Source organism: Erinaceus europaeus, chromosome 9, assembly GCF_950295315.1.
Source record: "Erinaceus europaeus chromosome 9, mEriEur2.1, whole genome shotgun sequence".
In the NCBI taxonomy this organism is placed as follows: Eukaryota; Metazoa; Chordata; class Mammalia; order Eulipotyphla; family Erinaceidae; genus Erinaceus; species Erinaceus europaeus.
Window position 1 is genome coordinate 75423983 of NC_080170.1, and position 19565 is coordinate 75443547.

A 19565-nucleotide genomic window follows, 5' to 3' on the forward strand; every position below is an offset into this window, starting at 1 on the left:
CAATTCATGCAGACCAGAGTCTAATAGCTGAATGGCCTTCTGTGAGAGAATCCATTCAGAGTGAACCAGCTTTAGAAAGAGAAGGAGCTAACTGATCGCAGGCAAGTTGCAGACAGCAGCAGTCAAATCCCTTCTTAGTCAAAGGGTCAGCTGCTCCTTGAGGCCTTTAACTCCTCTAATTGGGCAAACTTTTCAGCCCAGAATTAGAGAAAAGGTCCCTGGAAGCTGTAACTCAAGATGTAAGCTGTACATATTCAGTATAAATAAAAGTCACAGAGGGAAAACCTTGTTCACTGGGAGGTATGAGAACCTGGGCTCTGGAAGGTGGTGTCAAATCTTTCACTACCTGAATGGCTTGCTCTTTCACTGCTCTCATAGTAAGATCAAGGCCTTTGGAAATAAATACCACCTTTACTTAAATAACTACATGTCTACAAAAAGCCTAAGCTAATGTTAAAACCAAGCTCAAATGTCACTCTAAAAGATAACTTTGGTAAGTTTGGAACTTGCTATACTCAGTGGGCCAAAGGGCCTCTTACTCTTGCTTCTCTTTCTTCTTTTTTAATTTTTTTATGAGAGGGAGGTACACAGAGAGCAAAAGAAATAAGAACATTCTCAGTTCTAGTTTATGGTGATGCTAGACATTGAATCTGTAACTTCAGCACCTCAGGCATGGGAGTCTTTTACATAATTACTGTGCTGTCTGCCCAGTCATCCTATCCTTACCCATGCTTCCTGTGAGCACCATTTCCTGTGTGTGGTAAAGGGTAAGACCACTGGCAACATGAAGGGCTTGAACTGGAGATTTCAGGCGACCAGATTCTCTGTTTCTGTCGAATTTTTAACACGAAAAGGAGACTGCATCCTCATTATTTACTCATGTGTCTTTCTGGGCATTGTTATTTGTTTCTAAGGATTTATAAGAATTTGTACCTTTTAGATTTCCCCAACTACTTTAGTCCTGGGCCCAGGATCATGGACTTTAAGAGGGAGCAGTTATTTATTCAAGAATAAATAAATGATCCAACAGACAACTCCTCAGGAAGGGGAAAATTCACCCACCTTTTCAGCAATCATGAAGTCATATCGAAGTGCCTCTCGAGTGCAGATTGCGCCAAGCAGGAAGACAAAAACTATATACAGAAACCACCTGCAAGACACCCAAGAGCAGAACAATGTTTCCACCTAATCCCAGACCAACCCCCTCCCAGTTCATTCTACTCAGCCTTTTTAATTCCATGGAGACCCATCTCAAAAGGAAAGGTAAAGGCCAGTCATAAAACATTACTAGTGCATGTTCTTGATGTTGTTTCTTCTCTAGACTGTCCCTCCATCCCACAATGCCATTGTTTTGTTTCTTTCTAACATTACAGAAGAAAGCACAAAGAGTATTGGGGTGGGGAATGGAGGCCCAGCTGACCTGAGGTTGCTAGAATTTAGACCAGACTTGACAGACAGCCCCACCACCGCCCATTGCCTTGCAGCAGAACAAAAAGTTGATGATGTCAGATTTCTAAGTCCTACTCCTTGGATCAGGGAAGAGATAGAATCATGCCCAGTCTGAAAAGACCAGTGGTGACTTGTCTCTGCCTGTAGATGTCCTGTGACCTTGAACAAGTCATGTGATCTTTGTGACCTAATTTCCATCTAGGCAGTGAGAGAATGGGCCAAGGCTGTCCTCCAGAAACCTTCTAGCTATTTATGACCAATTCTGATGGTGTTCTTTCTTTCCTTTCCTTCCCAATACCCACCATTATGTCATGGTCATTTTCTTCCCAATGTCAAGAAAATCTGCCTTATTTACTTTTTAAAGTTGTGTTATTTATTTGACAGTGGAAGGAGAGACATGAAGAGAACCACTGTATCACTCTGACACATGCAATGCTGGGGACTGAACTCAGGACTTGATTCTTGAGAGTCCAATGCTTTATCCACTGTGACACCTCATGAATCAAGATCTGCCTTATTTAGAATAAAAAAAAAGATTAAAAAAAAGACAGTGCTGTGCCAGGCTAGAATCAACAGTACCATTACAATAAACTAAAATCAAATTTAGTATTTATGAAATAGGGCTGTGGAAACAGCATAATATTTATAAAAAAGACTTTCATATCAGAGGTATCAAAAATCCCAGGTTCAATCCCTAGCATCACCACAAACCAGAGCTGAGAATACTCTGGTAAATAAATAAATAGATAAATAACATATCAATTAAAAAATTAATAAAATATTAAAATAATGTTGGCATTTTTAACTTCTCAAGTCACTGTCATGTCTATGGTTTCCTTGTGGTTCACATCTATCAAGTGAAGGTAGAAGTTTCCCTCTCTCATGGTACAGAGAGAAAAATCAGGATACCTGGGGGGTCACAAAAAGAGCCAAGGCTACCCAGTCTGCTAGTGTGGATGGCAATGTGGGCTAAAACCCAAGACGCCTGACAGCTTGGGGACACAGTGGGGAAACAGCCTGGGTGTGGGAGTCAGTTTCTGAGTTCCTGCTCAGAATTCACACAGAATCTGCTCTACAATTTGAAAGGCCCACATATTCTCGTTATCTCCACTTTACAGAATAGGAAATGGAAGTACAATTAGTTGTCCAAAGTCTTCCAGCCAATCAGCAACAGAGCTAGGATGCAAATTCTAAGCTGCAAAATTCTTTGAGATCCCTCCAATGATTCTGGAAACTCAACAGTTAAAAAAATAAATCCCCAAGTTCAAATGAGGTAGGGGAAGGGAAGGGGTAGGATAAGAGACTGGGGACAGAAAGAAAAGGATTCATCTTACTCAATGTTGCTCCTCCTCCCAGGGAGGGAGTAGGAGAGGGCAATCATCTGAATCTACCAGACTTGAATTTTCCAGCCCGTTGAATGTTAAAAGGAGGATTGGAATATGAAATAAATTGGTCACAGTCCGTGCACACTCAGAACAAAAGGGTGGTTCTTTCTTTCAACTGGAGTTTTCTTTCCCTCTCACCAGCTGATTGCCACAAGGGGAACTTACGAGATGCCAACAGCTGCTAGGGAGCCCAGGGGGATGCTGGTAGCAGGCTCCCTGAGGTCGCCCCCCATGTTGAAGCCGGCCATGACTCCTGAAAGACACCCAGACAGGAGCAGGGTGAGCTGCACAGTCCACAATCACCTTCCCCTCTTGGTGCCATATCCTAGAAGCAGTCCCAAGGCAGCTTTGCAAACCCAGCTTCTCATTCATTAATCCCCTAGCAACTGGGGAGGCATCTGCAGACTGAAAAGGACCTTTGTGAGTTGGGTGATGCTTAGGAGAAAAGCTCTTCTACAAAAGCATCTTATGGCCCAGTGCAAAGTAATGGGGGTAGGAGGGGCATCTGACAGGCTGCACAAAGGTCCTGATGGGCCATGCTGAACTCTGCCTTCAGGACAGACAACACCCTGGGGAGACTTAGCAGAGAGCCCTCCCTCCACCTCCTGTTCAGCCAGTGTTTTGTTTCTGCTGCCCATTAACTACACTGGGGTTCAGGAGTCCAGGGGGCAAGTCTCATTCGAGAGCCAAAGCCAGAAACCAAGTTCAAAACTTCTGACCAGCTAAAGAACTCTAAACAAATTTCCAAAACTGAGCCTGATGCTGTCAACACTGAGTCACATACTCCACTTTTTTTTTTTTAATCTTAAAGGGCAGGGTGGTTTGGGGTTGTAGAAAAGTGTTCTGGAACTCTTGCCCTACTACCCTTTATTTCTTTTCCTTTATTGGGGGACTAATGGTTTACATTTAACAGTAAATACAACAGTTTGTACATGCATAACATTTCTCAGTCTTGCATATAACAATACAACCCCCACTAGGTCCTCTGTCATCCTTTTCCAGGAGCTATACAGTCCCCCCAACCCACCCCAGAGTTGTTTACTTGGTATAGTACACCAACTCCAGTTGAGGTTCTATTTAGTGTTTTCTCTTCTGCTCTTGTTTTTCAACTTCTGCCTGTGAGGGAGATCATCCCATATTCATCCTTCTGTTTCTGACTTACTTAACTTAACATGATTTTTTCAAGCTCCATCCAAGATGGGATGAAAAAAATGAAATCACTATTTTTAATAGCTGAGTAGTATTCCATTGTGTACATAGACCACAACTTGCTCAGCCACTCATCTGTTGTTGGGCACTTGGGTTGCTTCTAGGTTCTGGCTATTACAAATTGTGCTGCTAAGAACATATGTGTACAAGATCTTTTTGTATGGGTGTGTTTGGTTCCTTAGGATACATCCCCAGGAGAGGAATTGCAGGGTCATAGGATAGGTCCATTTCTAGCCTTCTGAAAGTTCTCCAAACTACTCTCCACAGTGGTTAGACCAATTTACATTCCCACCAGCAGTACAGAAAGGTCCCTTTGTACCCACAACCTCTCCAGCATTTGCTGCTGTTACCTTTTCTGATGTATGACATTCACACAGGAGTGAAGTGGAATCTCATTGTTGTCTTTATTTGCATTTCTCTGACAATCAAAGACTTGGAGCATTTTTTCATGTGTTTCTCAGCCTTTCAGATCTCTTCTGTGGTGAATATTCTGTCCATGTCCTCCCCCCATTTGTTTTCTTGTTGTTGAGTTTGGCAAGTTGTTTATATATTTTGGTTATTATCCTCTTGTCTGATGTAGGGCATGTAAAGCGCTCCCATTCTGTGAGGGGTCTCTTTGTTTGGGTTTTGGTTTCTTTTGTTGTGCAGAACCTTTTAATTTGATGTAGTCCCATAAGTTCATTCTTGCCTTAGTCTTCTTTGTAAATGGATTTGTTTCATTGAAGATGTCTTTAAAATTTATGTGGAAAAGAGATCTGCCATGGTCCAGGAAGTGGTGCAGTGGATAAAGCATTAGTCTCTTAAGGTCCTGAGTTCAATCCCCAGCAGCACATGTACCAGAGTGATGTCTGGTTCTCTCTCTCTCCTCATAAATAAATAAAATCTTTAAAAAACAAAAGTAAAAGAAAAGAGATCTGCTAATGTTTTCCTCTATGTATCTGATAGTTTTTGGCCTAACATCCAAGTCCTTGATATACCTGTAATTTACTTTTGTGTTTGGTGAAATATATTGGTTCAGTGTCATTCTTCTGTACGTTTCAACCCATTTTTTTCCAACACCATTTGTTGAAGAGACTCTGCTTTCTCCTTTAATAGTCTAGGCATCTTTGTCAAAGATTAGATGTCTGTAGGTGTAGGGGCTTATTTCTATGCTTTCAATTCTATTCCACTAGTCAGTGTGTCTATTCTTGTTCCAGTACCAAGCAGTTTTGATGACAGTGGTCCTATAATACAATTTGAGATCTGGGAGTGTAATGCTTCCAGTTCTGTTCTTTCTTCTCAAGACTGTTTTGGCAATTCTAGGTCTTTTCTGCTTCCAGATAAACATTTGTAGCATTTGTTTAATTCTCCTAAAAATGTGTTTGGGATCTTTATGGGGGTTGCACTGAATTTGTATATGTCTCTGGGTTGTATATTCATTTTGATGATGTTAATTCTTCCAACCCATGAACATGGAATATCTTTTTTTTAATTTCTTTACTGAGCAATTAATGTTTTACAGTGTCGACAATAAATATAATAGTTTGTACGTGTATAACATTTCTCATTTTTCCACACAACAGTACAACCCCCCCACTGGGTCCTCTGACATCTTGTTCCAGGACCTGAACTCTGCTCCCCACCCCCAGCCTACCATCCACTCCAGAGTCTTTTACTTTGGTGCAATACACCAACTCCAGTCCAAGTTCTGCTTAGTGTTTTCTGATCTTGTTTTTCAACTTCTGCCTGTGAATGAGATCATTCCATACTCATACTTATTTCACTTAACATCGTTTCTTCAAGCTCTATCCAAGATGGGCTGAAAATAGTGAAATCACCATTTTTACTCTGAAAATGTCCAATAGTTCTAGTTTATTTATCTCTTCATTTAGCTCCTTTGTTTCTTTATTGATTTGCTGCCTTGATGATCTGTCAAGTTGAGAGAGTGGGGTGTTAAAGTCCCTACTATTACTGTGTTGTTTATATATTGATGTAGTTCTTTCAGTAGATATTTGATGTATTTAGATGGTCTCTCCTTGGGTGCATAGATGTTGATAATCATTAAGTCCTTTTAATTGACTGATTGATCCTCTGAGCACTAAGTAATGTCCATCCCTATCTTTTTAAATTTTATTTATTTTAAGGTCTATCATGTCAGATATGAACATAGCTGTTCTTGCACTTTTTTGTGGTCCATTGGCTTGTATGGTAGTTGTCCATACTTTCACTTTGAGTCTGTGTTTGTCTTATTGAGTTAGGTGGGTTTCCTGCAGACAACATACAATTGGGTTGTACTTTCTGATCCATCTTCTTACTCTGTGCCTCTTAATAGGTGATTTCAGGCCACTGACACTTATTGATATCATAGATTGAAGATATTTTAATGTCATTATTGTAGTTTGTTAGAGTGTTCTGATATATGGTGTGGTTATGGTGATCTGTTTACAGGAGACCTTTCAGAGCTTCTTTCAGGAAAGGGTTGGTGACATTTGATTCCTTCAACTGTTGCTAGTCTGAGAAGGCTTTTATGCCTCCATCTGGTCTGAATGACAGTCTAAGATATAGTAGTCTTGGTTGAAAGCCTTTCTCATTGAGCACTCGATATATATCTTACCATTCTCTTCTGGCCTGTAGTGTTTGTGTGGAAAAGTCTGCTGCTAACCTTATGGGTTTCCCTCTGTAGGTGTCTTTGTTTTTCTCTTGTAGCCTCTAGTATTCTTTCTTTATCCTTATTCCTTTTCATTCTAAATATGATGTGTCTGGGTTAATTCTGTTTGGGACCCTCTAGGCTTCTTGAACCTTTATGTCTCTTATATTGTCTAGACTAGAGAAGTTCTCAGCTATTATGTCCTGAAGAATGCTTTCTTTCTCTTTCTTCCTCTGGTTGGCCTATAATGCATATATTATTTCTTTTGACATCGTCCCATATGTCTCTGTTGTTGTTTTTATCTCTTATTGATATCTCTTACTTCTTTTTTAGTTGTCTCTAATTCATCCTCTATCTTGCTAATTCTGTTTTCTGCCTCATTTATTCTATACTCTTCCCCTCTGTTGTTTTCTGTAGTTCAGCTATTTTGTTACCCTGTTCTGATACTGTATTAACTTGTTCAGCTAGTTGTGATCTTAGCTCAGCTATTTCAGCTTTCAGTTCTCTAATTACCTTAAGATAGTGCTTTCTTCCAGAATCTCATCTGTTGTTTCTGCATTTCTAATGACAATTCTTTCAAACTCTTTCCTCAGTTCTGTGATTAATTCCTCAGCTAGCCTTTGAATGTTGATCTCAGTCTTCTGTGTTTCAACTGTTGGGGGGGTTTTAGCTGCACTTTTGTCTTGGTTCATTTCTCCAATGTTTCTCCTGGGTTTAACTATTATAGTGTGTTATGAGGTCATTCTCACAGTACTTTTCAGTGCACTGATCACTCTTGCATGGATTGACTTGTGTCTAAGTAAAGTACTTAAAGAGTTCACAGTTGTAGAAATTAACAGTTGTTTCAATGTTATCTCAATCCCTCAGTTTAAGCACAGTGGCTGTTAAAGCCTCTTTTGTTCTTTTCTTCCCTGTAGGCTATGGTAGCCTGAGGTAGTTTTTTTAGCTTAATCACGTACTCCTGACCAAGAGATAAAGAAGGGTGGGAGAGAGATAGCACAGTGTTTATTCAAAGAGACTCCCACACCCCACCAATCCAAAGTTCCAGGCTCAATTTAGCTTCTCTGCCAAGCCGGGCAGCACTTCTGGGCCCTTTAAGATTCTAAACAAGTCCCATTTATAGACTGTAGGTTCTGAGGCAACTATTCACCATATTTTCATCAGGAGATCTATGTGGAAAGGCTCCCACATTACAGCCCCACTGCTAGACCACTGGGGTGTAGATATCTTCTTCTGAGTTTCCTGGTCAGTTCTCTGCCTCCTGATGCCAGCACAAGGCCTCCCCCCTGGTGCTCCAGAATCTGAGGGCAGTAGCAAATGGAGCCTCACAGCTGCATGTGATGAACCTGAGGGGAGTCCTCTCCTCCCTTCAGTCTTTTTGTTGGTAAAACAGACTGGAGATGGCTCCTCAACTGTAAAGTGGCAGACTGTTACCAGCTGCTCTGGAGTAGATATGGGCTTTAGCCCCAGGAATCTCTCCTTAGTCTCCTGTTTGTCCACAAGCCACATGTGTTTTCACTCACCTCTGACTTGGTGGGTTCCCAAAGTAGTTGTAGTCTTCTCTTGTTGCAGTCTCAGGTGATATTTATGTTCTTTGTTCTTCAGAGAATTTTCTCAACTGGGTTGAGCTCTAGGTCTGGGCAGAGTTGTGGTCTCTGGATGCTCTGGTGATTTGGTGGGTTCCCAAGGTAGTTATAGTCCTGTCTTTTTGCGGTCCCAAGTAAACATGGATTATCTTTCAACTTCTTTAAGGCTTATTCTATTTCCTTTTTACAGTGACTCATTATTTTCAGTATACAAGTCTTTCACTTCTTTGGTGAGGTTTATTCCTAGATATTTTATTGGTTTTGTTGATAATGTAAAAGGAATTGATTTCTGGATTTCATTTTCTTCTAACTTAGTATTTACATAGAGGAATGCCACTGACTTTTGTATGTTAATCTTGTAGCCTGACATCTTACTGTATTGCCTGATGATTTCCAAAAGCTTCTTGCTGGATTCCTTAGGTTTTTCTATGTATACTATCATGTCATCTGCAAATAGGGAGAGTTGGACTTCTACTTTCCAATCTGTATACCTTTAATTCCATGCTCCTGCCTGATTGCTATGGCAAGAACTTGCAACACTATGCTGAATAGTAATAGTGATAGTGGGCATCCCTGTCTAGTACCTGAGCTGAGGGTAAATGCTTGCAGTTTTTCACCATTGAGTATGATGTTGGCTGTAGATTTGCCATATATAGACTCCACTATATTCAGGAATTTTCCATCTATTCCCATTTTTTGTAGTGTTTTGATCATAAAGGGATATTGGATTTTGTCAAAGGTTTTCTCTGCATCTATTGATATGACCATGTGGGTTTTTGTTTTGCTTTTGTTGATGTGGTGGATCACATTGATTGATTTACATATCTTAAACCAACCTTGCATCCTTGGGATAAACCACACTTGGTCATGATGAAAAATCTTTTTAATATACTGCTATATCTGGTTGGATAAAATTTTGTTCAATATTTTAGCATCTCTGTTCATTAGAGATATTGGTGTGTAGTTTTCTTTCTTGGTTGTGTCCCTGTCCGCTTTTGGTATCATAGTGATATTAGATTAATAGAAGCTGGAAGGGAGTATTCCTGTGTCTTCAATCTTCTAGAAGACTGTTAAAAATAGAGGTGTTAAGTCTTCCTTGAAGTTTTTGTAGAATTCATTTGTAAAACCATCTGTTTCAGGACTTTTATTCTTGGTTTTTGATAATTGTTTCAATTTTGTTGGCTGTGATTGGTTATGAATTGCCTCTCACATACTCCACTTTATTTTCACCTCTAACCCCTAAGAACAATCAGGATGGTGAGGAAGGCTTGCTGCCTCTTTCTGAAGGAAGAACAAGACAGCAGAGGTTGTACAGGGAACCTACTATGGTTCAGTCCATAAGTGCCTGGCCAGGAAAGCATCATCAAGAAGCAGCCCAAATCATTAGACTTGCATAGGCTAGGAATTTAGGGATACTTTCAATCTAAAAGTGCCATACTAAGTAATTCATCTGAATTTCTTTTTTTTAATTTAAGAAAGGATTAATGATCAAAACCATAAGGTAGGAGGGGTACAACTCCACACAATTCCCACCACCCAATCTCCATAACCCACCCCCTCCCATGATAGCTTTCCCATTCTCTATCACTCTGGGAGCATGGACCCAGGGACATTGAGGGTGGCAGAAGGTAGAAGATCTGGCTTCTGTAATTGCTTCCCCGCTGAACATGGGCGTTGACTGATCGGTCCATACTCCCAGTCTGCCTCTATCTTTCCCTAGTAGGGTGTGTCTCTGGGGAAGCTGAGCTCCAGGACACATTGGGGGGGTCTTCAATCCAGGGAAGCCTGGCCAGCATCCTGATGGCATCTGAAACCTGGTGATTGAAAAGAGAGTTAACATACGAAGCCAAACAAATAGTTGAGAAATCATGGACCCAAAGCTTGGAATAGTGGAGAGGAAGTGTTAGGAGGATACTCACTGCAAACTCTAGTGTACTTCTGCTTTCAGGTATATATTTTGCAGTAGTTTATGGATACGTGTGAACATAAGCTCTCTTTCACAGAAACTGGTGTATATCTAGGTTATGGGACTTTGTTAGAAAGTGAACCACCTGAGATGAAATTAGAGTGTACTATAAAAGGAAAGGTCTCACATGAGTAATGAAGCTGAAGGGTTGTCATTCCACTCGTGAAGTCTCTGGACACAGTCTGAGGTGAAGCATGTTGAGGTGGCAATCGTTGTGTTGGTTAGGTTGTGATCGGCGGATGCAATATTATTTGGTATGGATTGGGAGACGCATACAGGAAAGTGGGCCCTATCCAAGGGTTCCAGGACTGGGGGAAGTAGGGGCTCTATAGTGTAGATGTAAGGTTCCTGCTGTCTTAGGGTTCCAAAAGACAATCGATAGTTAATGTTATCATCACATTATTTGGTAATTGGGTTAACTTTGAAAAGTCCATTTGTTAGGGTTAGCTGTACAGTACCCAGTATCTTGTATATAGCTGTGCTATTGGATGCTTCTAATCTACTTGGTCTAGGCTTTTGAGAGAGCCCGGATATCAAATACACAGCCTATATATTAAAAAGATTCAGTTTGTGTTTTGAAAAACTTTGAGACATACAATTGATTTTCCCCCTCTCATATTAATCAACTATTGATTTATATGTCTACATTTTGCTAGGAGTGTACAGAAACATCATCCCCACTACCAAAAGACTGTGACCCATCCCTCCCACCCACTCCCACCACCCACTGGCCCAGGAAGCAGCATGTCTACCCCTCACCACAGGGTTTTTACTTTGGTGCCATACTTACAATTTGATCAGGTCCTGCTTTTAGTTTCCTTTTCAGATCTTCTTACTCAACTTCTGTTGATGAGTGGGATCATCCCATACTCATCTTTATCTTTCTGACTTAGTTCACTTAACATAATTCCTTCTAGCTCTGTCCAAAATGGGTCAGTGAAGGTGGGTTCATTGTTCTTGATAGCTGCATAGTATTCCATTGTGTATATATACCACAGCTTTCTCAGACACTCATCTGTTGTTGGGCACCTGGGTTGCTTCCAGGTTTTAGCTATTATAAATTGTGCTGCTATGAACATAGGAGTACACACCTCTTTTTGGTTGGGTGTTATGGAGTCCTTGGGGTATAACCACAGGAGAGGAATTACTTGATCATATGGAAGGTCCATGTCTAACCTTCTGAGAGTTTTCCAGACTGCTCTCCACAGAGGCTGTACCAATTTACAGTCCATCCAGCAATGTAAAAGGATTCCTCTGTCCCCACATCCTCTCCAGCATTTGTTGCTGCTGTCCTTTTTGATGTATGCCATTTTTACAGGAGTGAGGTGGTATCTTAGTGTTGTCTTAATTTGCATTTCTCTGACAGTGACCTAGAGCAGTTTTTCGTATGTTTGTTAGCCTTTTGGATCTCCTCTGAGGTGAATGTTTTGTTCATATCCTCTGCCCCTTTTTGGATGGGGTCATTTGCTTTTTTGGTGCTAAGTTTGCTGAGCTCTTTATATATTTTGGTGATTCGTTTCTTGTCTGATGTATGGCATGTGAAGATCTTCTCCCATTCTGTGAGGGGTCTCTCTGTTTGTTTAATAATTTCTTTGGATGTGCAGAAGCTTTTCAATTTGATGTAGTCCCATTGGTTTTTTTCTGCTTTAGTCTTCCTTGCAATTGGGTTTGATTCATCAAAGATGTCCTTGAGGTGTATGTGGGAAAGTGTTTTACCAATGTTTTCCTCTAAGTATTTGATTGTTTCTGGTCTGACATCTAGGTCTTTGATCCATTTGGAGTTGATTTTTGTTTCTGGTGAGATAAAGTGGTTCAATTTCATTCTTCTGCATGCTTCAACCCAGTTTTCCCAGCACCATTTATTGAAGAGAGCCTCCTTTTCCCATTTAATCCTTTGGGCCCCCTTATCAAAGATTAGATGTCCATAGGTGAGGGCATTTATTTCTGGGCTTTCAATTCTGTCCACTGGTCTGTGTGTCTATTTTTGTTCCAGTACCATGCTGTTTTGATGATGATGGCTTTATAATATAGTTTAAGGTCTGGGAGTGTGATGCCTCCATTTCTGTTTCTTTTCCTCAAGATGGTTTTGGCAATTCTAGGTGTTTCCAGGTTCCAGATAAATGATTGTAAGAAGCTTGGTGGAACTTTGATAGGTATTGCATTAAATTTGTATATGGCTCTGGGGAGAATATTCATTTTGATGATATTTATTCTTCCAATCCATGAGCATGGAATATCTTTCCATTTCTTGGTATCAGTTTCTATCTCCTTGAGTAGCGACTCATAGTTTTCAGCATACAAGTCTTTCACTTCTTTGGTCAACTTTATTCCTAGGTATTTGATTGATTTTGCTGAAACAGTAAATGGGAGTGATTTCTGGATGTCTTCTTCTTCAGATTTAGTGTTTCATAAATAAATGCCACTGATTTTTGTACATTGATTTTGTAGCCTGATACCTTGCTATATTGCCTAATAACTTTCAGTAGTTTTCTGCTGGATTCTTTAGGTCTTTCAATGTATACTATCATACATCTGCCAATAGTGAGAGCTTGACTTCCTCCCTTCCAATCTGTATTCCTTTGATTTCTTTCTCTTGCCTGATTGCTATGGCAAGATCTTCAAATACTATGTTGAAGAGTAACGGTGACAGTGGACAGCCCTGTCTAGTCCCCGATCTGAGGGGGAATGCTTTCAGCTTCTGTCCATTGAGTATGATGTTGGCTGTCGGTCTGCTATATATAGACTCCACTATCTTGAGAAATTTCCCATCTATTCCCATTTTTTGTAGAGTTTTGAGCATGAATGGGTGTTGGATTTTTTCAAAGGCTTTCTCTGCATCTATTGAGATAATCATGTGGTTTTTGGCTTTGCTTTTATTGATGTGGTGAATGACATTGATTGAGTTACGGATGTTGAACCAACCTTGCATTCCTGGGATGAATCCCACTTGGTCATGATGAACGATCTTTTTGATGTGTTGCTGTATCCGGTTGGCCAAGATCTTGTTTAATATTTTGGCATCTATGTTCATCAGAGATATTGGTCTGTAGTTTTCCTTTTTTGTTGTGTCCCTATCAGCTTTTGGTATCAGGGTGATGTTGGCTTCATAGAAGGTGGAAGGGAGTATTCCTGTTTCTTCAATCTCATGGAAAAGCTTAAGAAGTATGGGTACTAACTGTTTCCTGAAAGTTTTGTAGAATTCGTTTGTGAAGCCATCTGGTCCAGGACTTTTGTTGTTTGGAAGATTCTTAATAACTGTTTCAATTTCTTTGTGATTGGTGCATTTAGATTTTGTAGTTCTTCTTGGTTCAGTTTTGGAAGGGCATATGTTTCTAGGAATTGTTCCATTTCTTCCAGATTCTCTAGCTTGGTGGCATATAGTTCTTTATAGAAGTTTCGCAGAATTCTCTGGATTTCTGTGGTCTCAGTTGTGATATCTCCTGCATCTTTTACAATTCTATTAATTTGAGTCTTCTTTCTTTTTTGTTTGTTGAGTCTGGCTAGGGATTTGTCAATTTTGTTTAATCTTTCAAAGAACCATCATATGGCTTCATTGATCTTTTGTATGGTTCTTTAATTTTCGATGTTGTTTATTTCTGCTCTAACTTTAGTGACTTCTGTCCTCTGGTTGCTTTAGGGTTCCTTTGTTCCTCTTCCTCTCAGTCCTTGAGTTGTGCAGTAAGGTTGTTCATTTGAGCTTCTTCTTGGTGTTTAATATGTGATTGTATGGCTATAAGTTTCCCTCTCAGTACTGCTTTAGCTGTGTCCCAAATATTTTGATAGGTTGTGTCTTCATTTTCATTAGTTTCCAGGAACATTTGAATTTCCTACTTGAGTGAGTCTCTGACCCAGTGGTTCTTAAGGAGCATGTTGTTTAGTTACCAAATTCTGTGTCTTTTAATAATTTTCTGTTGTTAAATGTTAGTTAACCTCCACTGTGGTCTGAGAAGATACTTGGGATGATTTCAATGTTCTTGAATTTATTGATGCTGTCTTTGTGGCGTAACATGTGGTCTATCCTTGAGAATGTGTTATGTGGATTTGAAAAGGTGGTTTATCCCAGTTTTTTGGGGTGGAGGAGTCTGAAAATGTCCAAGAGGTCTAGTCTGTCTATCTCTTCATTCAATTCTCTTCTATCTTTATTGGTTCTCTGCTTTGTTGATCTGTCTAAGTGTGAGAGTGGGGTATTGAAGTCTCCCACTATTATTGTATTACTATTGATGTATTTTTGAAATTCTTTCAGTAGGTGCTTAATGTATTTAGATGGTCCCTCATTGGGTGCATAGATGTTAATATTTGTTAAGTCTTCCTGGCTGATTGATCCTCTAATCATTATGTAATGTCCTTGCCTATCTTTTATTACTTTATTTAATTTAAAATCTATCGTGTCTGAGATGAGAATGGCTGTTCCTGCCTTTTTTTGTGGACCGTTAGCCTGTATGATAGTTTTCCATCCTTTCACTTTAGGTCTGTGTTTATCTTGTTGTGAAGATGGGATTCTTGCAAGCAGCATATGGTTGGGTTATTTTTTCTGATCCATCTCCCCACCCTGTGCCTTTTGATGGGTGAGTTTAAGCCATTTACATTTATTGATATTATGGATTTAATGTATTGTAGTGCCATTGTTCAAAAAAAATTTGTTTGCTCTGATATATTGCAAGTATTATAGTGATGTTCTTGTTTATAAGAGGTCTTTCAGAACCTCTTTCAGGGCCAGCTTGGTGATGGTTGCCTCCTTTAACTGTTGTTTATCTAAGAAGGTTTTGATCCCTCCATCTAGTTTTAGTGAAAGTCTAGCAGGATACATTATCCTTGGTTGAAACCCTTTTTCATTCAGGGCTTGATAGATATCTTGCCATTCCCTTCTGGCTTTTAGAGTTTGAGTGGAGAAGTCTGCAGATAATCTTATGGGTTTTCCCTTGTATGTGACTTTTTGTTTCTCTCTTGCAGCCTTTGGGATCCTTTCTTTATCCTTACTTCTTCTCATTGTGACTATGATGTGTCTTGGTGTCTTCAGGTCTGGGTTGATTCTGTTTGGTACTCTCTGGGCCTCTTGAATCTTGATGTCCTTTCTGTTATTCAGGTGTGGGAAGTTTTCTTCCTTTATTTCCTCTAGAATGTTTGCTTCCCCTTCCTCTCTTTCTTCCTCTGGCAGGCCAATTATACAAATGTTACCTCTTGTGAGATCATCCCATATGTCTCTGTTATTGTTTTCAGTGTCTCTCAATCTTTTTTTTAGCTCTTTCACCTCTCTCTTCATTTTCTCTAACTCATCCTCTGTCTGACTAATTCTGTTTTCTTCTTGTGTTAGTCTGCTTTCCCTTGCCTCAGCTTCTTTCTTCATTACAGCTATTTCAGCTTTCAGTTCTCTAATTGCCTCAAGATAATTTGTATTTTCCTTGGGGGTCTCTACTGTTGTTTCCCTAATACTGCCATTCCTTTCCTCCAATGGTGTTTTCATTTCTGTGATTAATAAGTTTATTATTGCTTGCATACTTTTCTTATCTATGGTTACTTCTGGCTGATTTGTAGTTTCTTCTGGGTTCTTGTCTTCATTCATTGGAGTAGCAGTTTTATTTGTTTTTGATCTTCCCATTTTTTATTTATTTGTTTCCTTTTTTTTATGCTCTGTTGTTCCTCAGTTGTTGTGTCTTGAGTACAAGTAACACTGTACTGAATACCTTTATGACAATTGCACTCACCAACCTCAGGAATTACAGTAGCAACTGAAGCAAGTATTGAAGCAGTTTAATCATTACCCGTTAGCCAATCAATTTCTCCAATCCGTGAAAAAATAGTAACCAAATCCCAGTGAAGAAAGAGAAAAGAAAGAAAGGATAGCAAGAATAGACAGTTATGCAAATCTATTATCCACTGTATATTCTACGGGTAACAAGAGGGCAAAGGGAACTAGAGCAGAGATACATACATAGAGAGTCCACTCTGAGTCAGACTTCTTCCCCAAAATAATTCACAAATTCAGAACGGCATAGAAGAAGGAAGAAGTGTATGACAAGATTAAAAAAAGAGAGAGAGAGAGACGAGAGAGAGAAAAGGGAAAAGATAAGAAAAAGAGCTGTAATTAAAGAACAGTGAAAGGAAATTCCCAAATATGTATCAGTGAATTCAAAAAAGCACACTGTGGTGTGGGGGCTGGGGGCTGTGAATTTGGAAGCTGTAGGATTAAAGAAGGGATGACAAGAATGAGAAAAAGAAAAAAAAAGAAAGAGAGAGAGAAAAAAGGAAAAGATAAGAAAAAGAACAGTCATAAAAGGGCAGTGAAAGGAAAGGGGTTTTTTTGTATTTATTTTTAATTATTTAATTAGCTATGCGGGGTGAGGTGGAGGGGGTTGGCTACTTAGAAAGAGAAAAGGCCAGAAGTTTCAAAAGGGTATAGACTTAGAATTAATGATACTCCCTGGTGGGGCAGGAATTTGGTAAAGAAAAGGAGCTCCCCTCCCCTGCTAGGAGCTGGTCCCCAGGGACAGGTTATTGGGGGGAGGGGTGGGAAGTAGGTATGCTTGAAAATCAAAAGGAAGAAAAAAAATTTTTTCCCCTTTTTTCCCTACTCTAATTCTTAACCCAAATTAAGTTATAGTCACCTCCTTGGTGTCACCGCAAGGACCCCTTATTGGCTGGCCTGCTAAAGTCAGAAAATCCTACCGTTTCCAGGAGATGTGGTCAGAGCTCAGCCACTAGCAGCTTCTCAGTCCGCCATCTTCCAGGAAACCCCCCCCCCCAAAGCTTTTTTAAAGGATTTCTTAAAAATGAAAACTAGCTCCAAGTCCTTTTGATCCAATGAAAACTGTACTCTAGGATGTCCTCAGATCCGCCCTCAGGGTCACGGTGGTCCCCAAAGACTCCCAAGAGAAAGCCCCCCGAGCTACAGTGCTCCCTCCTGGTCCTCTGCCGGCTGCCCAGCAGCGCTCTGCAACCGGCAGAGGAGCCGCCTTCCCAGGCCGAGGACAGTGCTGGCGCACCCGCCTTGCCTGCCGCTGCCTAGGAAGTCTGGAGCAGCCCGCCTGCTAGTCCGCGCCACCTCTACTCTAATTCTTAACCCAAATTAAGTTATAGTCACCGCTAGGACCCCTTATTGACTGGCCTACTAAAGGCAGAAAATCCTACCGTTTCCAGAAGATGTGATCAGAGCTCAAGCCATTAGCGGCTTCTCAGTCTGCCATCTTCTGGAAACCCCCCATCTTCATCTTTTAATATCATATTTAATGTGCACAACAATCACATTGGAAAAGTAGAATTAGTCCCCCATTTTATAGCAAAGGAAGCCAATGCTCAAAAAGGCTAATTGAAACAATCAAAAGTCACACATTTAGTAAAAGATAAAACCAGAATTTAATCCTGATCTGGCTCCAAATGTGATCATCTCAGATATATATATAACTTAAGGGAATCAGAGTGATGTTTGGAACCAGAAAGTTTAGCTATTCAAAGAATACCCTGTATTTTGGACCAAAACTGTATTATATTATGTCATGTCATGTCATGTCATATTATGATATATTATATTAAGATACATTTTATATAATTTTGTATATTTATATAAAATTTTATATTTCATATATTATATATAATTTATATATATTATACTATATATCAAAAATTATATTTTGATCTCAGAAGTCCACTACTAGAATTTTTTAATTATAAAAAGGAAACATTGGGGAGTTGGGCAGTAGCGCAGCAGGTTAAGCGCAGGTGGCGCAAAGTGCAAGGACCAGCATAAGGATCCCGGTTTGAGCCCCCAACCCCCACATACAGGGGAGTCACGTTACAGTCAGTGAAGCAGGTCTGCAGGTATCTATCTTTCTTTCCTCCTCTCTGTCTTCCTCTCCTCTCTCCATTTCTGTCTGCTCTATCCAACAATGATGACATAACAACAATAATAACTACAACAATAAAACAACAAGGACAACAAAAGGGAATAAATAATTTTTTAAAAAAAGGAAACAATGACAAGACCATAGGATAAGAGGGGTACAGCTTCACACAATTCCGACCACCAGAACTCTGTATCCCAACCCCTCCCTTGATAGCTTTCCTATTCGTTAACCCTCTGAGAGTATGGACCCAAGGTCATTGTGGGATGCAGAAGGTGGAAGGTCTGGCTTCTGTAATTGCTTCCCCACTGAACATGGGCATTGACTGGTCGATCCATACTCCCAACCTGTCTCTCTCTTATGCTAGTGGGAAAGGGCTCTAGGGAAGTGGAGCTCCAGGACACATTGGTGGGGTTATCTGTCCAGGGAAGTATGGTCAGCATCATGCTAACATCTGGAACCTAGTGGTTGAAAAGAGAGTTAACATACAAAGCCAAAAAAATTGTTGACTAATCATCGACCTAACTGCTGGAATAGTACAGATGAAGAGTTGGGGGGTCCTCCATTTTGTAGATAGCTAGTAGGCATATTTTAGTTATATTCCAAGGGGCCTGTGGCTATACTAGTTTTTTTTGTTTGTTTGTTTGTTTTCCTTTTTCTTTTTGCCCCTGAGCCTGAAATCTGATATGCCAGTGGATCCAAGTTATTGTCTGGGGAGATGATGTCATCACTGGGAAAAGGAGAAACATAGGCTCTATAGAGGAATTGGGAGATTCCTGTTGTCTTAGAGTTGAAGAAGACAATATATAATTATTGCAATAATCACATTGTTTGGCAATTGGGCTGACTTTGAAATATCCCTTTGTTAGGATTTGCTGTATCATACACACCCTCACCATATTTTATGTCTTTTGACATTATTTGCATATAGCTATGCCACCGGTTACTTTTGCTCTCCCTAGACTAAGCTTTTAAGAGAATCAACATATCAAAGACTCAGCCTATGTATTTAAAAGATTCAGTCTGTGCTTTAAAAAGTTTGAAAAATTTGATCAGTCTTTCCCCTCTCATATTACTTAAATAGTGATTTATATGGCTATAAATTAATAGGAGTGTACATAAACACCATTCCCACCACCAAAAGACTGTGTCCCATCCCTCCTGACCCCCCACATGCCTCATGAAGTTGAACATCCACCCTCACCTTCCACCCAGGGTTTTTACTTTGGTGCCCTAATACAAATTTAGTCAGATCCTGCTTTGAGTTTCTCTTTCAGTTATTCTTTCTCAACTTCTGTTGATGAGTGGGATCATCCCATACTCATCTTTATCTTTCTGACTTAGCTCATTTAACATAATTCCTTCAAGCTCCATCCAAGATGGATCAGAGAAGGTGGGTTCATTGTTCTTAATACCTGTGTACTATTCCATAGCTTTCTCAGCCACTCATCTGTTGTTGGACACCTGGGTTGCTTCCAAGTTTTAGCTATTATGAATTGTGCTGCTATG

The 19565-nt window shown here is 40.0% G+C and overlaps 1 protein-coding gene across 4 annotated transcripts in view; it reads right to left on the reverse strand.

Annotated features, from left to right (window-relative positions):
- The window catches only part of SLC12A8 (solute carrier family 12 member 8), a 330378-nt gene that overhangs the window by 78515 nt on the left and 232298 nt on the right, over positions 1 to 19565 (reverse strand). For all 4 annotated transcript variants that reach the window (XM_060198210.1, XM_060198211.1, XM_060198212.1 and 1 more), the window contains 2 exons: positions 3000 to 3087; positions 1063 to 1150 (listed from right to left, as the gene is read on the reverse strand). In XM_060198210.1, coding sequence (XP_060054193.1) covers positions 1063 to 1150; positions 3000 to 3087 — 176 coding nt within the window. The remainder of the gene's footprint in view (positions 1 to 1062; positions 1151 to 2999; positions 3088 to 19565) is intronic.